Genomic DNA, 23,348 nt, shown 5'->3' on the forward strand with positions numbered 1-23,348 from the left:
AATGAACTACTAATGAGGCTAGTGAAAAATCAGGTAGGAAAAGAGAAGGGCTTGAGCTATAGTTGTAGCAGTAGAAAAAGAGAAGAGGTATATTTCAGAAATGTATTCAGGTAGATCCACCAGAACCATGAGACAGACAAGGGAAGTCTGGAATGACTGCCAAGTGTCTGGTTCACAGAGGAAGTGGTATAATTTCCTGAGTTGGAGACCACAGCAGGAGAAATCAGTTTGAAGAGAGGAATCATGAGTAAAGATCTGGATGTGTTGACTTTGGTGTACCTGAGAAAATATATGTGCATCACATTGACATATGGCAGAAGGCTTGGCTGTGAATAGTATCTTTGGATAACAAAATACATACTTAGGAATTAAAGCCATGGAAGTGGATGGTATGACAATTGGAGCAGAAAGGCCAGAGACCAAACAGAGAGGATGAAGCTGTTTCAAGAACAGCCCAAGGAATAGGACCCTCAAGAATTTTCTGAAAAGAAACGAACAGGAACGAAAAAACAGTCTGGTGCCAAAATACCATTGAGAGAAGTTTTATTTTAAAAAGATTTATTTACTTGAAAGGAAGAATGTCACAGACATCTCTTCTATTGACTGGTTCACTTTCCTGCAATAGCCAGGGTTGGCACAGGCTGAGGCAGGAGCCTGGAACTCCATCCCACCTGTTGGCAGGAACTCAAGTGCTCGCTTCATCCTCCACCGTTTCCCAGGTGCAAAAGCAGGAAACTGGATTGGAAATGTGGAGTAGCCAGGCACCTCAGTATAGGATGCAGTCATGCCAAGATGTGGTTTAACTTGCCATGCCATAACTCCAGCCTGTGAGAAAGTTTTAATGCAAGATGCAGTGGTATATAACATCCAAAGGAGGTGAGGACTGAAGAGTGGCCACTGAATATGGTCATTAAAACGTCACTGGTGCCTTTGGGAGAGTGTGTCTGTGGAGTGGTGGAATGATGAACAACAGGCAGTGGACAAGGATTTACTGCAGAGCAAAAGGGAAGAGAAAAGAGCATTGACATCTAAAATGGCAGAGAGGAGGGTGAGGAGTGGGTGAGCAGGATAATCCAGGCTTTGTCAGTTACACTGCAGGCCTTTGTTAGCCAGGCAGGGTAGTGCAGTGGTTATAGGCTGCCTGTAAGCTTCTCCATTACTTACTAACTGTGTAAGCTTGGGAAGGTTACTTATCCTCTTTGCCCTTAGGTTCCTCACCTGTAAAGATAGTTAGGACTTCCATTTTGGTTGTTTAAAATAGCACCCAGTACACACCCAGTAAATGTTAGCTATCAGTGTTATTATTAGCAACATCATTGTTGCCACTGTGTTGGTGAATTCTGGCCTTTCTTTCAGGAGTATCTACTGCTTTTGATTTAGGACAGTGATTTTCAAACATTTTCAAAAAGGATTGTGGAGGCTCCTAAGGCTCCTTCAGGGGTCTGGGACTTCCAAAACTACTTTGATAACACAAAGACATGATTAGTCTTTTTCACTCTCATGCTTTGACAAGTGTACAGGTTTAGCACAGTTTCCCAGCGGCAATGTGATGTGTGAAATTATATCAGATTGGTACAGAAACAAATATGCAGCCACTGAAACAGAGCAAAGAATATTTTTCTCTCTCCTTGTCTCTGTAAATCTGACTTTTCAATAAAAAATATATAAAATTTCTAAAGGTGTTAATTATGTTCAAAAATAAGATTTTTGTTATTTTTAGATAAATACGAACTAAAGGTTTTCTGATTTTTTCAATTTTTTTAAATATCTATTTTTAAAGGCTTTCTTTAGATTGATTTATTTTTAAAGTCAGATTTACAGAGAGAAAGATCTTCCATCTGTTGGTTCACTCCCAAAGTGGCCGCAACGAACAGAGCTAAGCCAATCTGACGCCAAGAACCAGGAGCTTCTTCCAGGTTTCCCATGCAGGTACAGGGTCCCAAAGCTTTGGGACATTCTCTACTGCTTTCCCAGGCCACAGGCAGGGAGCTGGATGGGAAGTGGAGCAGCCAGGACATGACCCAGCATGCATATGGTATTCCAGCACTTGCAAGACGAAGGTGTAGCCACTGATCTATTGTATCAGGCCCTAAAGTCAGTATTCTTCTTGGTTTGTTCGTTTGTTTTTATTGCCATTTCTTTCTTTTTTCTTTCTTTTTAAACATTTGTTGTTATTAGAAAGCCAAATTTACAGAGAAGCAGAAACACAGAGAGAAGATCTTCTGTCCATTGGTTCACTCCCTCCAAGAGGCCATAATGGCTGGAGCTGAGCCAATCTGAAGACAGAATCCAGGAGCTTCTTCTGGGCCTCTCGTGTGGGTGCAGGGTCCTAAGGCTTTGGGCCATCCTGTACTGCTTTCCCAAGCCATAAGCAGGGAGCTGGATGGGAAGTGGAGCACCATGACACTAACTGGTGCCCATATGGGATCCCAGAGCATGGCAGGTAAGGACTTTAGCCACGAGGCTATCACATCTGGCCCTATTACCATTTTTTTTTTAATCTTAGAAAAGACTGCCACTAACCCAAAGTGTTACAAAAATTCTCCCTTATGGTTCTCATACCCATTGACATGTATGAGAGCAGAAGGGGATGTGGGACAGACTGGACTAGACTGCCACACATACTGGCAAACCAGGGGAGGGGGCGGGCCTGATGGGGTTATTGTGGGTCGCTCCGGCTGGGCTGCAGCCCCCACTGGCTTAAGCGAGGGCCAAGTATGTGGTGGGCAGAACCAGGCTGGACTGCAAACACCCATTGGTTCTGGTGGAAGACAGGGCTGAAAACAACCAACCCAGCAACTGTAACCACCAGCTGATTGGGGTGATGGACTGTGCAGGGCCCGGTTCTTGCTAGTACATACAAGAATCTGGTCTGGGAACACCTCAGAGAAAGTTTCTTTGGGGATCCCCAATTGAGCTTTCAGACTCAGAATGCTAACCATCAAATGACAGAGGACAGAACAAGTCAATCAACCACCTCAGCTATATGTTGGCAATCAAAATGCTGGGCAAACGGAGACTCTATGATGGACTGTGTCAATCAGTGGATTCTCCAACGACCGCATTGTGCTTGGAGTGGTAAGAGTGGCATTAATTCAGATCTGTTGAAATATCAAAACCACTCTACCAGCTCTACCTTCAGACCAGAGATGGTCTCCCCAAGAAACTGATGAACTTATCTGGACAATAAGATGCTGGACTTTATGCCTGGTAGATGCTTCCAATGAAAGAATCTCAACTGAATTTGAACTGTGGTAATGCAACAGGGTGGAGGAATCCACCATGGGGGGTGGTTAGGGGGTTTGGGGAGCGGTGGGGGGAATCTCCAGTGCCTATAAAACTGTGTCACATTGCAATGTAATCAATAAAAAATATATATATAAAAAATGAAAAAAAGAGTTATATAATAACTTGTTTTATGTAAAAATGTATTAGTGTCCTCATGTTATTGTACCATGTGGATTGCAGCATATCTAGAAATCATTTAAAAATAATAAGGTGCACTATGTCAGCCAAAAAAAAATTCTCCCTAGCTTGAATCTGGGTATTTGATAACTATATGGTTAATATATTGTGCAGATAACTGCCAATAGGAATGAGATGTGCCATTATGAAGAAATAAATCTGAGTAAAGGATAAGAATAAGTAGCTCTTCAAACAGAATAAACACTTGAAAAGATGCTCAACATTAGTAGCCAGTTAATAGCAAGTGTTATCAAGTATTATGAACTGAATTGTAGCTCCCTAAAACTAATATGCTAAATCTCTAACCCACAGTTTGATCGTATTTGAAGACAGGGCCTTTGAAAGAGTATGATGGTAAAATGACCTAAAGGTGGAGCACTAATCTGATTCAACCAGTTTCTTTAGGAGGCAGAGGTACCAGGATGTACCTACACTGAACAAAGGCCGTGTGAGGACACAACTTAAGGCCAGTCATCTGTATACCACGGACAGGGATATTGAGAGAAGTTGATCTTACTGATATCTTGAACTAGGACCTCCAGTTTCCAGAACTGCAAGAAAATAAATTCCTGATGTTTAAGCCACCCAGTCTATGGCATTTTGTTTTGACAGTCCTAGTAATATGATATGTAGTGATGTGAAGAAATTGGAACAGTCATACACCACTGGTTAGAAAGTGAAATGGTATAGCCTCTTTCAAAAATAGTTTAGTAGATACTCAGATTGAGGTACCATATGACCCAACAATTGCACTCATGTATATACACAAGAGAAGTAGAAAGTACATCTGCAAGAAACCTTTATGTGAATATTCAAAAAAGCATTGTTCCGAATAAGACCACCCATATGCCCATCAACTGATGAAAGAATAAAGCAATGGATATATCCATATAATGAAATATTGCCCAGCAATAAAAAGGAATGAAGTACTGCTAAGTGCTGCAATAGGTATGTACTTTAAAAATATTATGTTTTATGGGGCTGGTACATTGGCTCAACTGGCTACTTATTTGCCTCCAAGCATCAGCACCCCTTATGGGTGCTGGTTCAGGTCCTGGCTGTTCTACTTCTCATCCAGCTTCCTGCCTGTGGTCTGGGAAAGCAGCGGAGGATGGCCCAAAACCTTGGGATCCTGCACCTGTATTGGCTTTGAATCAGCTCAGCTTCAGCCATTGCAGCCATCTGGGGAGTCTCCCTTTTCTCAGTAGATCTGCCTTTCCAATAAAAATAAATCTTTAAAAATGAGGGTGAAGGGCCTGGCGCAGTGGCTAAAGTCCTCACCTTGCACACGGCAGGATCCCATATGGGTGCCGGTTCTAATCCCTGTGGTCCTGCTTCCCATACAGCTCCCTGCTTGTGGCCTGAGAAAGCAGTCCAGGACAGCCCAAGACCTTAGGACCCTGCACCCCGTGGGAGAGCGACCATTTGAGGAGTGAATCATAGTATGGAAGATCCTCTTCTCTGTCTCTCCTCCTCTCTGTATATCTGACTTTCCAATAAAAATAAATAAGTAAATCTTTAAAAAAAAAATAAGAGGGTAAAGGCTAGGGAAGGAAGGTTTCTTTTTGAGGCAAAGAAATACTCTAAAATTTATTATGGTGATAATTGTATAACTCGGTGAAGATATTAAAACTCACTGAATTATCAACTTCCAAAGGAGATACTATATGGAATGTGAATTATAGCTCAATAAGTGTGAAAAAAATCGGTGTCTAGATTTCACAACATAAAAGTTCACACATGAAAAAAATCCAGAGAAGTAATTTGGGAGGTGGTAATTATTAGCTTTTCTTCAATACTAATTGGAAATTACAGAATATTGTTGAAGCTAAGAAAAATGATTAAGTTCATAATTTAATAATTTGTTACAGCAGCAGTTTTCAAGAGTACTGAAACAAAGTATAAAACCCGCGAAATTACTTATTTTCATCTGATAGTCTATAGTTGGAAATATGTTTCCTCAAAATAATCCGAGTGATAAAATCAATTTGCACACAATGCTTATAGCAGCACTATTTGAAATGCAAAATAAACTTGTAATTAATACCTATAATATGTAATAATTGAGAGGGTGCTTATTAAAGTAGCAATCATGAGCAATATTAATAAATGAGAACATGCATGCAAAGTAATGAGAAGAGCAGAAGGCATGAGACGCTGGTCAACACCTGTCATGGTGAAATCCAGCTGGAAGTGATGTCCAAGTGCATCCTGGGAAATGTCTGAGGGAAAGGGAAATGAAAAAATAAGAAGGAAAACGCTACATTCACTCCTTCTTAGTAGTGAGATTTTAAGGGGTTTAGTTGGGTTATTCAAATTCGGAAAAACAGTGCTAACGGATCCTCTGTTGAAGTGTCATTAGAGTAAAATTATGACCAAATGTTCAAGAATGATGCGTTGAAAAGTTCAAAGGAATGAATGCATCAATGGCACTTTCAGCATTTTGAGTTCTTTATTGCCCAACTTCAGAATTCATGACTTCCTCTGACTTTGTCAGAGGGTTACTAATCAGCCATAATGTGCAGATGGCAGGTCTGTGGCACCAAGCCTAGATGTGATTTTCCCAAGGTTATAGAGCAAGCCAGAGGGCAAGCTGAAAATAGAACCGTAGCTCACAGTCCCTTGCAGGCTATATGATAACTTGTGTACCGTCAGCAGAGAGTTGAGAAATGAATGTCCTGAAGAGGTTAGCATAGTTTTATGGCTAAAGGAGTTATTGCTCAATAATTACAAATGCTGGTTGACAACAACAAATGACCTACTTCACCCTATGACAATAATATTCTAGATACCGAAGAAAAATTTCCAGAAAAAAAATTTCTCTTCCACAGTTGAAAAATGTTTGAGTTAGCTTAGGAAGCCATCTCCTTTGTAATGCTTTAGCCTACAGAGATAGCTGCCTTTGACTCTTTCCCTCTGAAAGCCCTTTACTTCCCAGCAGTAAAGCCTAAACACTCTAATTTCAGCAGGCTTACAGGATCTTGCAGATGCATCTCAATGTTTTCTAGGTGTAGGATTTTCTGGAGACTAAGACTCACATGAAAATCTTGTAGAAGTTTCTCAAGTGGCTTGACACTGACTAAATGTATATGTGGAAGTACCCAGACTATGGAGAGCTTGTCAGCTAGCTACTGTGCTTCTATCTGGGGACTTTATAGAAAAACAACAAAAACTGCACCACTGGTAGTGATCGGTCCTGGCCTTCTTCCCCTACCTTTCCCATCCTCCCCAATCATTAGTATAAATTCAGATTGATCTTTTTGAATTCCATATATAAGAGAAACCATTGGGTATTTGTGTTTGACCTATTTCACTTACCATAATAACCTTGTTTCTTTCGTTTCACTGAAAATATATTTCTTTGGGCCCAGTGTAATGGCTCAATTGGCTGATCCTCCTCTTGCAAGAGCCAGGATCCCATAAGATGCTGGTTCATGTTCTGGATCCTCCACTTTTCATCCAGCTCCTGCTTGTGGCCTGGGAAAGCAGTAGAGGACGGCCCAAAGCCTTGGGACCCTGCACCCATATGGGAGACCTAAAAGAATCTCCTGGCTCCTGGCTCCAGATTGGCTCAACTCTGGTCACTGCAGCCATATGGGGAGTGAGCGAATGGATGGAAGATCTTCCTCTCTTTCTCTCCTCCTCTCTGTAAACCTGCCTTTCCAATAGGAATAAGTAAATCTTTTTAATAAATAGAGTTCTTTATTGTTGTAAAATGTTACTGAATGTGTATGCTAATTTTGCATCCTGCCAACTTTCCTAAATTTATCAGTTCCAACAGACCTTTGGTAAAGTCTAGGTTTTTCAATATGTAGACTCAATTATCTGTAAGCAGGAATCATTTTACTGTCTTTTTTTTAAATTTATGTACTCTTGGCTAATTTTTCTGGTTAAAACTTTTAGTACTTTGTTGAATAAGAGTGTTAAGAGTGAACACCTTTGTCCAGATCTTAGAGGAAATGTTTTCAGCTTTTCTGTCATTCAACATGAAGCTGGCTGTGGGTCTGAAGTAGATAGCTTATATTGAGATATGTTCATTATATATCTAATAAGTTCAGGTTTATTTTTAAATCATAAATGGATGTTGGATTCTAACAACACATTTTTCCCTGCATCTTTTGATATGCTTGTGTAATTTTTAACCTTCATTCCATTTTTGTGACACATTTATGTTTATTCATTAAACTGTCCTGCATCCCTGGGATGAGTCCTGCTTAATCATGATGAATTTTTTTTTTAAAGATGTATTTACTAGGGAGACAGATTTACAGAGAGAAAGAGACAGAGAGAAAAGCTGTTTCATCCTCTGGTTCAATGCACAAATGGTCACAACAGCCAGGGTTGAGCCAGGCCAAAGCCAAGAGCCCACAACTCCATCCGGGATGCCCACATGGGTGGCCAAGACCCAAGGACTTGAGCTATCTTCCTCTGCCTCCCCATGTGCACTGACAGAGAGCTAGACTGATAGTGAAGAAGCCAGAATTTGAACCAGTGCTCAGATGGCATGCTAGCATCCCCGGCGGCAGCTTTACCTGCCACACCACAATGCAGGCCTTGTAACTGTCACTGTTGTTGTGGTCACTAAACATTAAGAAAGACTGTGTGGTAAGTTCATAGAAGCACTTGCTGTTGGGAAGCTTCTGAAGGAACACTAAGCACCTACATCACCATAAGCCAATGTCATTAAGGGTATGGGTGTCTTAAAGATATGCAGAGTTTTGACAGGTGAAGAAAAGTAAGCAGACATTGTAAAGTGAGGAACAGCACAGCAAGCATTCAGAGCTGTGAATGAAGATGCTTTCCCTGGGGAGAAGCAAGTGGTCCTGTGAGGCAGAGAAAGGATATAAACTCTGCTTTGATTCAGATTCAGTCCTAGATCACTGGTTCTCACGTTTGTTGCTGTTAGCGTCCCTTTACACTCCTAAAAATTACTGGCAACTTCCAAAAGCCTTGGTTGTTATTTTGAACATTGCTATGTTAGAAACCTAGAAACAAACTTTAGTATGGGCCCAGCGTGGTAGTCTAGTGGTTAAATCCTCATCTTGCATGTGCCAGGATCCTATATGGGTATCAGTTCATGTCCCAGCTGCTCCACTTTCCATCCAGCTCCCTGCCTGAGGCCTGAGAAAGCAGTAGAGGATGGTCCAAAGCCTTGGAACCCTGTACCTGTATGGGAGAACCAGAAGACGCTCCTGGTTCCTGGCTTCGGATCAGCTCAGTTCTGGCTGTTGCTGCCACTTGGGGAGTGATCTAGAAGACAGAAGAGCTCTCTCTCTCTCTCCTTCTCTCTGTAAATCTGTCTTTCCAACAAAAATAAATAAATCTTCAAAAAAAGAACAATGACTGTAACACTGTAATAGCAAAAATAAAGTAACAATAAAATAAATGCAACTTGGCATAACAATTTGAAGGAATGCTATGAAATCATAACAAAGAATCAAAGTTTTCCAACATACAATGGTAAATAAAGAATAGGAGCGTGGGAAAACAGTATGTAGAGTACCATTGTGTATGTGTGTGTGACTGCTGTGTGTGCACATGTAGGGACTTAAATGCCCATGGAAAAGCCTACACACCTTATTCTATTTTTCCATGAACTATTCAAAAGTTCATATACATATGTATTTATTGTTTTCTCTTGGTTTTGTTTGTAAAACACAGAATATTTTTTAAAGCATCTGCAAGAAATTGGTTAACAATAGCAGTCTATCTAGCACCCACTTGTGTTTGCAGGAGCCAGATTGGGGTTAGGACCTCTGGGCTGGTCCCCCCTGAACCACGTGAGACCCTGGTTTGTGGTGTGCCAGGCAGGATTAGACTGCAGTGCCCAAACAGCCAGATTGGGTGTGGGCTGATCAAAACAGGCCATTGTACATGTTTGGACACGAGCTAGGCCAGGCTAGGCCAAGCAGCCACCAGTGTGCATGAGATCTGACACCGTTAGAGGAACTTGGGGAACTCCTCTGTCCAGACGCAGTCCCTGCAGGTGAGTGCAAGAACCAAGTCTTGCAGCAGCTCAGACCACGCCAGGTTATAGTGCCTGCCAGCATACATGTGGCTGTGGTTTGGGGTGGACCAGACTGGGTCAGTTTATAACACTCACTGGCAGATATGAGACTCAGGACAGGGTGTGGGACAGGCTGGGTTGGGCTACAACACCAGCCAGTTCATTTAAGGGCTGAGACTGGAGGTTGGCTGGGCTGAGCCTATTTGTAACATCCACCGGCAAATGCCAAGGTGAGAAAGACATGCCAGACTGGCCAAGCCACCTACCAGTATAGACAAGACCCTGGTGGGGGGCAGTAGGGGAAATGCGGGGGATCCCCTGCTGGGCCACTGCTACCACTGGTGTGAAAATTGGGACTGGGGGCAGACTAGAGTGAGCAGGGCTACAAAACCCATTGGCCTGCATGTGAGCTGGGTTAGCGGGAGAGCCAGGCTGGTGACTATATCCACTGGTGCATGCATGAGCCAGAGTAGGTGCAGGCTGGTTGGGCTTTGCTGCAGCATCAGCTGACAAGTGCAAGGAATGGGGCTACTGCTGGATCATAGAACCACCTGCAAAGTGCAAGACCCAGGGCTGGGAGTGGGCTTTGTAGAGAAACTGTGGGCACCCCTTTGATGGGCTGCAGCTCCCACCATAAGCATGAGACCAGAGCTGGACAGGCAGTAGCACCCACCCACATAAGTGTAGGTTGGATAGTGGAATCAGTTGGGCTGAGCCAGCCTGCAGCACTCATTTATGTGTACAAAAGCCGAATGAGATGTGGGACAGACTGGACCAGTCTGTTATACATACTGGCATGTGCAATAACTAGGGCTGGAGACAAACCTTGTAGGAGTTATTGGGGGACATTCCAACTAGGCTGCAGTTCCCACTGGTGTGTGCGAGGGCTGAGTGTATAGTGGGTAGGGTTGGGCTGGGTTGCAGCATCCATTGTTTTTCCTAAGAGATGGGGCTGGAGATAGAACTGACCAGGTGGCTGCAACACCATAGTGTATAGATTAATGTGGGTGACAGACTGAGCTGTACACCACAGTGGCTGCCACACACAGGAGTCATGTCTGAGGTCACCTCTGGTGAGGTTTCTTTGGGGACCTTCTGAATTGGACCACTGGACTCAAAACTCCAACCATGGGGATAATCACAGGATCTGTGGTCTATCCATGAAGTGTATGTGTCAGAATTGGGCCTTCTTAGTTGTTGAATCCTATGCAGCGCAAAGTATGCCCAGATGCACATGGGGGACATGACAGCTCATTGAGGACTGAGGACCTGGAGTAACTTGAATGGCAGAACAAACTGGACAACTCTCCTGGTCAGGCTTTGACATTAGGTATCTGGGTGAGGTAGACCTTGGAAGGATTTCCTCAACCTTGGAGCAATGAAATCAACAGCATCTCAGAACTTTCAAAACCATTTAAGCAGTACGCTCAGTACACACTCCACACTGGGGACCCTGAAATGACATCGAGTGGCTGTCCCACAGCCGCAGGTACTGGTGCGGTTAGGTTTCTGGGAGTGGCCCTCCATCCTTTCTCCAGAAACAAGGATAGAAAGGAATATTGGAAGAAGTTGTCTCATCTGCTTTCCCCCATTCCTGGACCCTTACCACCCTAACTGGTGATTCACACGGGTATACATCCTTCTCAACTATGTGCACAACATAAAACATAAAATAAATCTATTATGAAAATTATAAAGTAAGATAGAAAGCTCACATTGGGGCTTGGCACAATGGCTCAGTGGCTAAATCCTTACCCTGGGATCCCGTGTGGGTGATGGTTCTTGTGCTGCTCCACTTCCATCCAGCTCCCTGCTTGTGGCCTGGGAAAGCAGTCAAAGATGATCCAAAACCTTAGGACCCTGCACCCACATGGAAGACCAAGATGAATTTCCTGGCTCCTGGCTTCATATCAGCTCAGCTCTGGCCACTGCAGGCACTTGGGGAGTGAACCAGTAGATGGGAAGATCTTTATCTCTGTAAATCCCCTCTGTTTGTCTGCCTTTCCAATAAAAGTGAATAAATCTTAAGGGCCCAGCGCAATAGCCTAGTGGTTAAAGTCCTCCTTGCATGCGCTGGGATCCCATAGGGTTACCGGTTCTAATTCCGGCGGCCCTGCTTCCCATCCAAGCTCCCTGCTTGTGGCCTGGAAAAGCAGTCGAGGACAGCCCAAAGCCTTGGGACCCTGCACCCACGTGGGAGGCCTGGAAGAGCTCCTGGCTCCTGGCTTTGGATCAGTGCAGCATCCGGCTGTTGCGGTCATTTGTGAAGTGAATCATCAGACAGAAGACCTTCCTATCTGTCTCTCCTGCTCTCTGTATATCTGCCTTTGCAATAAAAAAAATTAATTAAAAAAGTGAATAAATCTTTAAAAAAGGAGAGAGAGAAAAGAAAAAGGAGAAGATAAACTAACGACCTGAGGCCTTTTCTCCATGTGATGATGGCCACCAGACTTGCAGATAACAAGCCTCATTGCAATCCTCTTCTACCCCTCCAACCCCACTCCCACCCAATTCCCACAGGCCTGAGTGAAACACTGAGTGAGAATGCCATACAGAGACAGAGTTCTTTCTCTGGCTCACTGCTCAAAATACCTGCAACAGCCAGCCTGTACCAGGCCCAAGCCAGCAACCAGGAACTTCATCTGTGTCTCTCATGTGAGTGGCAGGTGCTCAAGCACTTGAGGGCATCACCTGGTGCCTCCCAGGTGCATTAGCAGGAAGTTGGATCCGAAGTGGAGCAGCCAGGAGGCCAACGGCTCTGCCATTTTGGGACGCAGGCTCCCAAGTCTGTGCTTAACCTCCTGTTAGCGCCACAGCCATTCACACCAGAGTGCACGGCCACATTCCCCATCTTCCATCTGCTTACCCTCCTAGCCAGCTAACTGGAAGTTACCTCCAACAGTAGGGGCTATGGCTCATTTCCCTGATTCTCAAGCTCTGTGGCCAGGTTTAACAGGTGCTTTGTACATGAGAGCAGACCAAGAATTAAAAAGGAAAGAAAGACCTTACCTAGTCAGAAGCGTCGGCTGTCGCAGACCCTCCCCATCTGTGGCCGGCTCCGGGCCGGCGGGCCGGCGGGCGTCGCTGGGCTGCGCAGGGTCCCTTTTCTCCCCTCCCCAGCTTCCCGCGCTCCGCGTCCATTGGCTGTCTCCGGGGGAGTAGGCGGGCCCCGCCGCGCCAAACCCTGCGCCCTGGGGCCTGAGGGGAGGCGTGCGGGGCGCGCCGTGAGCTTGCGCGGGTTCAGCTAGCACCGCCCGCGATGCCCCGGGACCGCGCTCCTCCTGAAAGTGCCCTCCGGGCGGTAGCCGGGGCCGCGGAGCCTAGCCCTGGCGCCTCGGGCGCCGGCGCGCTGCAGGTTTCGGACCCGCTGAAGCGGTGAGCGAATCCTTTGCTCCGTGTGCTGTTCGCTCCCGCTTGCCGTGCTTAGGGGTAGTTGGCAGGGGTCGGGAGTCGAATTCTGGTGGCCCCAGATGATTGCCGCTTCCCGGCTAACCTGTCTTCAGCATCTGGCGAGTTTGGGGCTTATGGCTGTGTCGGTTGGCCCTGGAACGACGGCGCAACGCTGGGCCCGGCTGGCGTACTTGGCCTCGGCCTCCTCGGAGTCGCGGTTATTTTTCCTGCGCGTCTGGACCGGCTCGGTGGACTGGCGCGCGGGCCCGCCACCAGGCCTGGGATGAGAGGGAGAGCTTAGTGAGGCAAAAAGACCCTCGGTATCACAGGCTGCGTGGGAGGGTCGGGTAGTGCGGTCGCAGGAGTGCGTCTCTGCGGGCAAAATATCCCAGAAAGAGCTCCAGTTTAATTTCAAAACTTAACATTGTAGATCACTTATAATGACCTAGCTCATCACCGGATAATCTTGGATGCCGGGGCAGGTTCTGGAAGTCAGCGTTGACTACTCTCTCCCCCAAGAAGTTTCGAGCGTTTTGATGTCCTAACGTTTTTCGTTGGAAAAATATCTGCAAGAATTGCACGCAGAAAGCCAAGGAGCTGTGCGCAGTCTGGGACTCGTGATTTTCTGGAGCATTTCTTTTCCTCACCTTTACTTAGGCCTGCTTCCACGGCTGCCTCTCCAGGTCCTAGAGTTTTGCCAAGGGTTCCACCCTTGGGCCGCTTAGGCGAGGGCGAGTCGCCACCCCTGGGAGCCTCACTGAGATGTCCCTGAAGGCCCGGCTGTTTATGGCAGCGATTTGGATGTGCCCAGTGTCACAAGGCACACTGCTCAGGTCCCCGTGCGGGGCTCACTTAGTAGCAGCATCGGCGCTTGCCCTTCACCCTAGTGGCCTGCACCTGCCCTCGGTCCTCTGGATGGAGCAGAGGTGGAGGCATTTAAGTGAATTGCGTTTTATTAACGCAACTGAGTATCAGTGTTGCATTGCCCTTTCCAGTCTCTGGCGTTTGTGCTGATGGGAGGCAGAGTGGTGGGTGACAGGTATGTTGCGAATGCAAAAGGCTCTGGTGTTATGTCATCCATGGCGTTGTTTCTAGGTCCAAGTTCTGGAGACACTGGACCTACTTTGCTCTTTCCCTGGCCTGTCTCGCTTAGGTTTGGTCAAAAGGAGAGACTTAACTGATAAGGACTGGAGACGCGAGTGCTGGTTTAAGAAAAAGGAGCTATGAATTAATTTGCTGTCTTGTGAGGATCTGAAGATTGTGTTTTTTTATTCCTGAGTGTATATTGGAGATGGTAGAATACTGTAATTATTGTTCTTTCTTGGCTGGAAAATACAAAAGCTGCTCTATTTTATTCAGTGCTGAGAAAAAGCTTAAGAACTCAATGCATTATTTAAAATTGCCAATGCTTCTATGAAAACTCTTGTGGAATCAAAAAGCACCCCTAATTTGTCTTTTCTGAAGATCTTTTATGCATAACTTAAAGAACATCAGTATGATTTTGCTGTTCCCAGTTGTCAGGATTTTTAATGTCTTCTTATTTAGAAAGTATATTTTAGGAAAGGGAGCTACAAGATGTGTTTCATTACCTTTTGCATGTGGAAATATTTGTGATGGCAATGCAAATGGATTTAGTAATTGGTATGTGATGAAAGGTTTATAGAATTTGTTGCACATTTTTAAAACTGCATTGTGGACCCAGTGCAGTAGCCTAGTGGCTAAAGTCCTCACCTTGCACGTGCTAAGATCCCATATGGGCGCCATTTCTAATCCCAGCAGCCCCACTTCCTATCCAGCTCCTTGCCTGTGGCCTGGGAAAGCAGTCAAGGATGGCCTAAAGCCTTGGGACCCTGCACCCATGCAGGAGACCTGGAAGAAGCTCCTGGCTCCTGGCTTTGGATTGGCTCAGCTCCAGCCATTGCAGCCACTTCAAGAGTGAATCATCGGATGGAAGATCTTCCCCTCTGTCTCTCTTCTCTGTATATATGACTTTCCAATAAAAAATATTTTTTAAAAAAGAAAATTATTTCAAAAGAGAAACAGTATGATGTACAATTTTTCAATTCATAATGGGCACAATGCATTTTTAAAGATTTACTTATTTTTATTGTAAAGTCAGATATACAGAGAGAAGTAGAGACAGAGAGGAAGATCTTCCATCTGATGATTCACTCAAGTGGCTGCAATGGCAGGAGCTGACCTGGTCCAAAGCCAGGTGCCAGGAAGCTTCTTTTGGATCTCCCACATGGGTGCAGGGTCCCAAGGCTTTGGGTCATCCTTCACTGCTTTCCCAGGCCACAAGCAGGGAGCTGGGTAGGAAGTTGGGCTGCTGGGATTAGAACCGGTGCCCATATGGGATTCCTGTACATGCAAGGCAAGGACTTTAGCTGCTAAGTTACCATGATGGGCCTTGAAATAATTGGCAGTATCAGAGTAATGCTGATACCTTTATTTCCTGAATATTAAGTTTTGAGCTCTCTATGGCATGTACCACCACTTAGTTTAAAAAATTTATTTATTTTTATTTGAAAGGCTGATTTTAGAGAGAGTAGGAGAGACAGAGAAAGATCTTCCATTCACTGATTCACTCCTCAAATGGCCATAATGGCTGGAGTTGAGTTGATCCGCAGCCGGGAACTAGGAGCTTCATCCATGTCTCCCACATTAGGTGCAGAGTCCCAAGGACTTGAGTCATCCTCTGCTGCATTCCCAGGAGCCTTAGCGGGAAGCTGGATCAGAAGTGGAGCTTCTTCTTGGAACTTGAACCAGTACATATACGGGATGCTGTCCCTGAAGGTAGTGGCTTTACCTGCTATACCATAGTTACAGTCTCCCACTTACTTCCTTGATAAATTGAGAATTAACAACTTAAGGTGAGAAATTACTGTTTACTCTTTCTGTAGTCAATTTCTACTTTTTCTCTCTTTCAAATTGGGATTTTATCTGGTCAAATCAGCAATTACAATTTGTATCATATTTTAATCAACTTTGCCTCACCATCATGAAATACAAAACAGACTACCAATAAGAGAAGGGTTGGTTTCAGTGCAATGACTCAACTGGCTAATCCTCAGCCTACTGGCACGACATCCCATTTGGTTATCAGTTCATGTCCCAGCTGCTACACTTCCCATCCAACTCCCTGCTGATGGCCTGAGAAACAGTGGAGGATGGCCCAAAGCCTTGAGACCCTACATCCCCGTGGGGGATCTGGAGGAGGCTCCTGGCACCTGGCTCCTGGCATTGAATCTGCCTAGCTGCCACTGTTGTGAGGTCATTTTGGGAGTGAACCAGCAGATGGAAGACCTTTCATTCTCTGTCTCTCCTCTCTGTAAAATCAATCTTTGAAAACAGAAGAGAAGGTTTATTTAGCGTCCATTTCTGGAGGTTCAAGGGTATGGTACTTGCATCAGTACAGTTCTGACGAGAACTGCCAGGCCAACGACAGATAAGGGTATCTCAGGGAACCTGGTAACTCTCAAGCCCGGAAGCAAGGACTGACTGCCATCACCCCTTTCCGCTGCCCACCCCAACTGATCCAACAACCTGCCACTAGACCTTACCTGTGAAAAAGTCTAATGCTGAATGCTGCCAACCTAAAGACCTAACCTCTAATTATAGTGAGCTCTTCCACTTTGGGGCATAATAGCATATTATTATTACTAGGCACACGTAATTAGTGTTTGATCCAAATAATGGACTCAGATTATTTCTTTTATCTACATAATTTTCTGTCATATTATAGCTGATTTTCCCCCAGTGTGCCATCAAATGAGCCAACAAATGCCAAGGACCCGTTATATTTTTTTTTGTCTTCATATGGCTCCTAGTCTTCATATAACAATCTCATCTAAGTTTACACCAAGCTAAAGATTACTATTGTACTTGTAAAATAAGAATAAGGTACTATGGAAAGATGGCACCAGAGATCAGGAAAAAGTTTTGTGAAATTCAAAATGTGATAGTAAAATGAACTTCTGAATAGAAGAACTGGAAGGTGAAGTTTAGGTTTGTTGCATGACTATCTTTCCCCACTCCCCTCCTGCTTTAGATCTTGTTATTCAGATCGTGGTTTGCTGGACTCGTTTTGCTGAGACACGTAGTTCAGCTACTTTCTAAGAAATAACACATTTTCTAAGACTTTGCATGTTTTAAGTCTTTTTATTCTACCCTTCTTCTTGAATTGTGATTTAGCTGAGTAGGAAGTCTAGATATTTTCTCCAAATGGTGAGGATTTAATTCCAGGGTGTCTGCAGTCAGTATTGCCATTAAAGAAATCTGATGCCATGACATTTCCTGTTCCTTTAAATATGGGTTCTTTTTTCTTTCTGAAGTAAAGTCTCTGTTATTCTGGATTGTTGTGATGATATGCTCTTGGTGGGATTGTGCTCAGTGTCAGGTAGGCATTTTCAGTTTTTTCTCTGAGAAGTCTCCAGTCTTTTGGAGTATAGGATATAATCTTGGGAGCAAGACCAGTCAGTGAAGGAGAATACGTGGCTAGCACCCAAGGCCCACCCAGGTTCTGTGATTCTCTAGAATTCACAAGAATTGGCAGGTAGTTGTACTCACATCTGTTTATTCTAGTGAAAGAATATAAAACAAAACTGATCAAGGGAACTGGAGCATAGGGTGAAACCTAGAAGGGTCCAGGCATGGGCTCCCAGGGGTCCTCTCCCAGTGGATTTTCACAGGATGTAGAAATATTGTCCCCAGGGAAGATTGAGACTTTTTTTTTTAATTGGAGGGTTAGTATGTACCCATGTTCCAGATTCCCAGAAGTAAGGCAGGTGTTCACCACAAACCAGAGTTGGTATACACAGTGTTCAGGCATAGTGAGCCACTCCATGTTAGGGAATGGTAGGACCTTTCCTGGTACCCAAGCTTCTGGACCCCACTGGCGTGCATGACAGTGCAGACCCAGGTCAAACGCTCCGTAGAGAAGCACCGTTCACAGACCTGCAGGGCCCGCACACCTGTGGAGTTGGGCAGTGCAGTGGCCCTGAGCGTCTCAACGAGCCAGAGTTGAAATCCAGGTGTATGTAACTCTACAGCCTACTTTCTCACTTTAGGATTGGCTTGTCCCTGTTGATGTAGATACATGTTCTGACAAAGAGTAATTTTTAGGTAAGGGCATGAATTTCATACACACAAATGGATGAAAAAAATGTTAACTCACTGATAAGATGAGGGAACCAGTAAGATGTTTCTACCACTTCAGAAGAATACAAAGAAGAGACACATTTATAGGTCAGGAATATTGTAATGAATATACAAATGGAAACAAATCTGGCCTCTGCACAGTGAGGGAGTCAATTGAACTTCTGCTAAAAAGAATTACTATGCCCAGAGACAAAAGCTCTTTTACTTTCCTTGTAGTCTCTTTCAGTAGAAACCAGTGTGGTAGAATTGCTTGACAGCAGTGAAACTCTAGAACCGGATCATCTTAAAGGTGATGAGGTACACAAAACCTGTTTTTTCCCCCATTAAACATAGTTTCTCCTGTGATACTCATCTAGGAAAGTGGATTTTAACTTGCCTTTCAGTGTTAATTATCTAACAAAAAATATGGTTGATGAGAAAATTATTATGTATAACTGAAATGGATGAATTTGTACCTTAATTTCTTTAAGATTGCTTGCTTGTTTTTAGGTTAAATTGTCTAGGTTCACACAGCAAATCAGTGAATCCCAGACTGGGTTTCCTACCAGTAATAGAGATTGGTGAGTTTTTTGTTTAAGTTTAGCAGTACCTTGGCCCTGGAGAACATCAGATAAAGAGGCCTCTAATCTTATATTCTCACTGGGGAGGCAGCACAGTAAATACTGAGCCATCATACAGTGACGCAGCAGGCACATTGCCAGAGGTGGGAAGAGCGTGAGGCAGAATCGGAAAGGAACAATGAATTCTGGCTTACAAATGAACATTTGGTCAGACTAGAACTGAACCAGAATGATCTTTTTTCTGTTTATGCAAATGTAGGACTTCTGATGATTCTTTCAAATAAAAAAAAAACCAATCCCCTCCATAATCCCCAGTCCTAGACTCTTGGTATTTGCAGCCTCACAATGAATGCTTTGAGTTTGGTCGGCCTGCCTGCTTAGCAGTGGTAGAAGTGGCTCTGTGTGGATTCCAAGGCTGGACCATTAAGAGACAGTGATGTTTCCATCGTGGTCTCTTGGCTGGCCTGCTATGAAAGAATCAATTGTCATCTCCAGGGAACACCCAAGCAGGCCACTGAAGGCTCCTACGGGGGAGAAATGGAGTTGAATTGGTGCAAATGACTACCCAATTGTGTGTGTGTGTGTGTTTAGATTTGTTTGTTTGAAAGGCCAAGTGACATCAAGAGCTTCCATTTGCTGGCTCACTCCCCAAGTGGCTTTCACTAGCTGAAGAAAAAGAAAACCCTACTATTCAAACCCAAATTAAAGAGTTTACCTATTATTTATTTGAAAGGCAGAGTGACAGAGAAAGAGAGAGATGGAGAAAGAGAAGAAAAGATCTTTGATCCACTAATTCACTTCACATATGACTACAGTGCCTGGGCTGTTCCAGGTCAAATCATGAGCCAGAAGTCCATCCTGGTATCCCTGGTGGATGACACGAGTCCAAGTTCATTAGCAAGGAACTGGAGTGCAAGTAGAGAAGCTGGGTCTATACCCAGCACTCCCACATGGGATGTAGGCATCTCAAGCAGTGACTTAACCTGCTGTGCTGCAATGCTGGCCCCTGAAGTTTTATATTTATGACCAAGTTCTTTGAAGCAGATGCCAGGTGTTCAACTTCGGTACTTGCCTTCCAAATACATTTCTCAACACATTTCATGATCACTTCCCTGGAGAGAATTTTAGAACTTTTTTTCTACAATTGCTTCTAAGAAGTTTTAATACCACAGATACACTATATATGTATTTTTGCAGCATAAGTGCATGTGTGTGTGGTCTGTGATTCAGAGACTGAGAAAGCTTTCTTTCCTTCTCTTTCTCCCTTTGTGTGAAAGCAGCCTGATGGGATGAGCTCATCCCAACCTTGCAAACAAAGGGAGTGTGAGCAATAAAATAGAAGGAACCTGGACAACAAAGCTACCAGCCTGTTACTTAAGACAGAAAAAAGCTTAGATTTTATTTAAGCCTTGTGTTTTGGTTTTTTTTTTTTTGGGAGGGGGTCCTTGGTTGTACTAACTTTGCTGTATCCTAGCAAATATAAATTCCATCCCTTCAACACTTTGGTTCTGTTAGTTGCATGTTACACAAGCCTGTTTACCAAGGAAGCAAGAAAGCCATTAACCCTTTTACCATCCACAGATGCCTTGTGATTACTGGCACTGTTAGGTTTATAAATATTTGCCTGAATTTTTTCCAAATTTGAGTGTCTTTGAGTAATACTTCATAGTTAGTCAACCGAAGTGCTACCATGCTTTATCTCATTCATCACTGCTAGTTTGTATCACAGGTATTTTGTTTTATTTGTTTTCTAGTCACTAATTTTGAAACAGTAGAATGCAAAGAAGATGTTCTTGAAGTTCAGTTACCTCGTCTATAAAATTGGTCTGAGAGTAGTGCCTATCTCAGAGATTTTGGTGAGCATGAAGTGCGGTTATGCTTGCAAATGAGCACACCACATAGTTTGTACTGTCAGAAAATGATGATCACAGTTGCTCCTCAGTACCTGTGGGGGATTGGTCCCAGCCAAAGTGGGTGGGTGCTCAAGTCCTTTTTATAAAATGGCATAATCTGAACTATACACATTCTCCCATATGATTTAAATCATGTCTAAGTTTCTTATAATGCCCTTTTGCTTGTAAATGCTGTATATATAGTTGTTATATTGCTTGGGAAATAATGACAAAAAGGTCTATGCAAATTTAATACAGAGAAATTCTTTTTTTTTCCCAAAATCTTAAAAAGTTTATTTATTTGAAAGGCAGTTACAGAGGGAGACACACACACACGCACACCTCCCTTCTGTCCTCTGATTTACTCCCCAGACACCCCCAATAACCACAGTTGGGCTAAGCTAAAGCCAATAGCCCAGTCTTCCATGTGTTTGGCAAGAACCCAAGTCTGTAAGCCATCATCTGCTGTCTCCCAGCATGTGCATTAGCAGGAAGCTGGATTGCAAGCAAAGAACCAAGAGTGGAACCCAACGCTCTGAGATGCCAAATGTTTTACCACTCACCAGTCATGTCTTACCCCATCCCACCAGAAATTTGGTTTCTTTTTTAAAAAGATTTATTTTATATATTTATTTGAAAGGCAGAGTTACAGATTGAGAAAGAGTGAGAGAGACAGACATCTTCATCTGCTGGCTCTCACCAAATGGCCTCAAAGACCAGAAGTGATCCCGGCTGAAGCCAGGAGCCTGAAGAGTCTTCTGAGTCTCCCAGATAAGTGCAGGGGCACAATCACTTAGGCCATCCTACACTGCCTTCCCAGATGCATTATCAAGGGAGCGGGGTTAGAAGTTGAGCAGATTATGGGCCCGGCACGATAGCGTAGTGGTTAAAGTTCTTGCCTTGCATGTGCCAGGATCCCATATAGTCGCTGGTTCTAATCCCGGTGGCCCTGCTTCCCATCCAGCTCTCTGCTTGTGGCTTGGGAAAGCAGTCAAGGACGGCCCAGAACTTTGGGACCCTGCACCCGCGTGGGAGACCTGGAAGAGTTCCTGGCTCCTGGCTTCGGATTGGCTCAGCTCCAGCTGTTGCTGTCACTTGGGGAGTCAATCAGTGGACAGAAGATCTTCCTCTCTGTCTCTCCTCTTCTCTGTATATCCATCCGCCTCTCCAATAAAAATAAATAAATCTTTTTTAAAAAGTTGAGCAGATTAGAACCAGTATCTGTATAGAATGCCTGTGGTGCAGTTGGTAGATTGAAAAAAAAGTATAAAAAATCATAAAAGAAAACCAAATGAGAAAGAGGTGCTTTTCAATAAATAAATAAATAAATCTTTAAAGAGAGAGAGAGTCATTGTTTGTTTTGTTAGTGATGCTAAGAATATGGCTGTGTGTTGGTAGGCCTTTACTTGCACAACGAGTGTGGGAAGGAATAGGCCAGGAGATGTCCTAACCTGATGTGATGTAGATCATGTGTCTGGCCCTCAAGGTGTTCATCGTCTTGCCATCACTTTAGAGCGTCTGTGTCATTCTCTTCCCCCATACCTCTCTCATAAATCTGCCTTCCCAGTGTTTAAAACATCTGGAAGGTCAGGAGATACAGATACCTTAACCCCTGGCTGGAGCTGGGGTGCACCCATCACTTTTAGAAAAGAACATGCTCCCCACACTGTGTGCCCCCACTCCCAATCCCTCACTTCACTCTTACATAGGCTAGTGAGGTTTCTTTGGGAACCCTCCAACAGGATCACTGGACTCAGCTTCAGCCATGGGGAGAATTACAGGAACTGTGGTCTGACCATGGAGTACATGTGTCAGAACTGAGTCTCCCCAGTTGTTGAGGCCTGTGCAGCGGATATTATGCCAAGGTGCACATGGGGGACATGACAACCAGTCCATTGAGGCCTGCAGAGGACGGCTAGTATCATGGAGGACAGAACACATTGGATAACTCTCCCTCCCAAGCTTTGGCACTGAGTATCTGGGTGGGGGTGACTCTAAGGTGGACTGTCACCCACTGAACCTTGGAAGGATTTTTTTCAATCTTAGAGCGATGAAATCAACAGTATCTCAGAACTATCAAAACCAAGTAAGCAGTACCCTCAGAATATGCTCCACATTGGAGACCCTAGGATGACACCGAGTGACCATCCCCCATTTCTGCGTGCTGGTGCAGTTGGACCGCTGGGAGCAGCTCTTTCCCCTCTTCCCACCTTCCCTAGAAACAGGAAAAATACAAAAGAAGATTGGAAGCAATTGTCTTATTCACTTTCCCCCATTCCTTGACCCTTACCACCCTAATTGGGAGTCCACATGGGCATGTACCCCTCTCAACTATATAAACAGCATAAAAAGTAAAATAAATCAATTATAAAAAGGAAATAAAGGGCCCGGCGGCGTGGCCTAGCGGCTGGAGTCCTCGCCTTGAGAGCCCCGGGATCCCATGTGGGTGCCGGTTCTAATCCCGGCAGCTCTACTTCCCATCCAGCTCCCTGCTTGTGGCCTGGGAAAGCAGTCGAAGACGGCCCAATGCATTGGGACACTGCACCCACGTGGGAGACCTGGAAAAGGTTCCAGGTTCCCGGCTTCGGATCGGTGCGCACCAGCCCATTGCGGCTCACTTGGGGAGTGAATCATCAGACGGAGGATCTTCCTCTCTGTCTCTCCTCCTCTCTGTATATCTGGCTGTAATGGAATGAATAAATCTTTAAAAGAAAAAAAAAGGAAATAAAGAGGGGAGAGCACTTTGTGTTTGTGTGAAAGTGAGGAATATGCCTGTGTTTTAATAGGCAAAGTATGTATGTGTCCCCCCGACCCAAGAAAAAAGAAAAGACATTTAAAAACCAACCAAGTGGCCGACACTGACAACTGAATCTG

At 44.4% G+C, this 23,348-nt stretch overlaps 1 protein-coding gene across 3 annotated transcripts in view; it reads left to right on the forward strand.

The window, feature by feature from the left end:
* The first annotated feature begins 12,672 nt into the window (after positions 1-12,672).
* ZNF638 (zinc finger protein 638) overlaps positions 12,673-23,348 on the forward strand; it is a 125,412-nt gene continuing 114,736 nt past the window's right edge. For 2 of the 3 annotated variants that reach the window (XM_058667947.1, XM_058667948.1), the window contains exon 1: positions 12,673-12,847. In XM_058667947.1, the coding sequence (XP_058523930.1) occupies positions 12,732-12,847 (116 nt within the window). In that variant the 5' untranslated portion in view covers positions 12,673-12,731. The remainder of the gene's footprint in view (positions 12,848-23,348) is intronic. The other variant, XM_058667946.1, reaches the window with a different exon arrangement.

Source organism: Ochotona princeps, chromosome 8, assembly GCF_030435755.1.
Source record: "Ochotona princeps isolate mOchPri1 chromosome 8, mOchPri1.hap1, whole genome shotgun sequence".
NCBI classification, from domain to species: Eukaryota; Metazoa; Chordata; class Mammalia; order Lagomorpha; family Ochotonidae; genus Ochotona; species Ochotona princeps.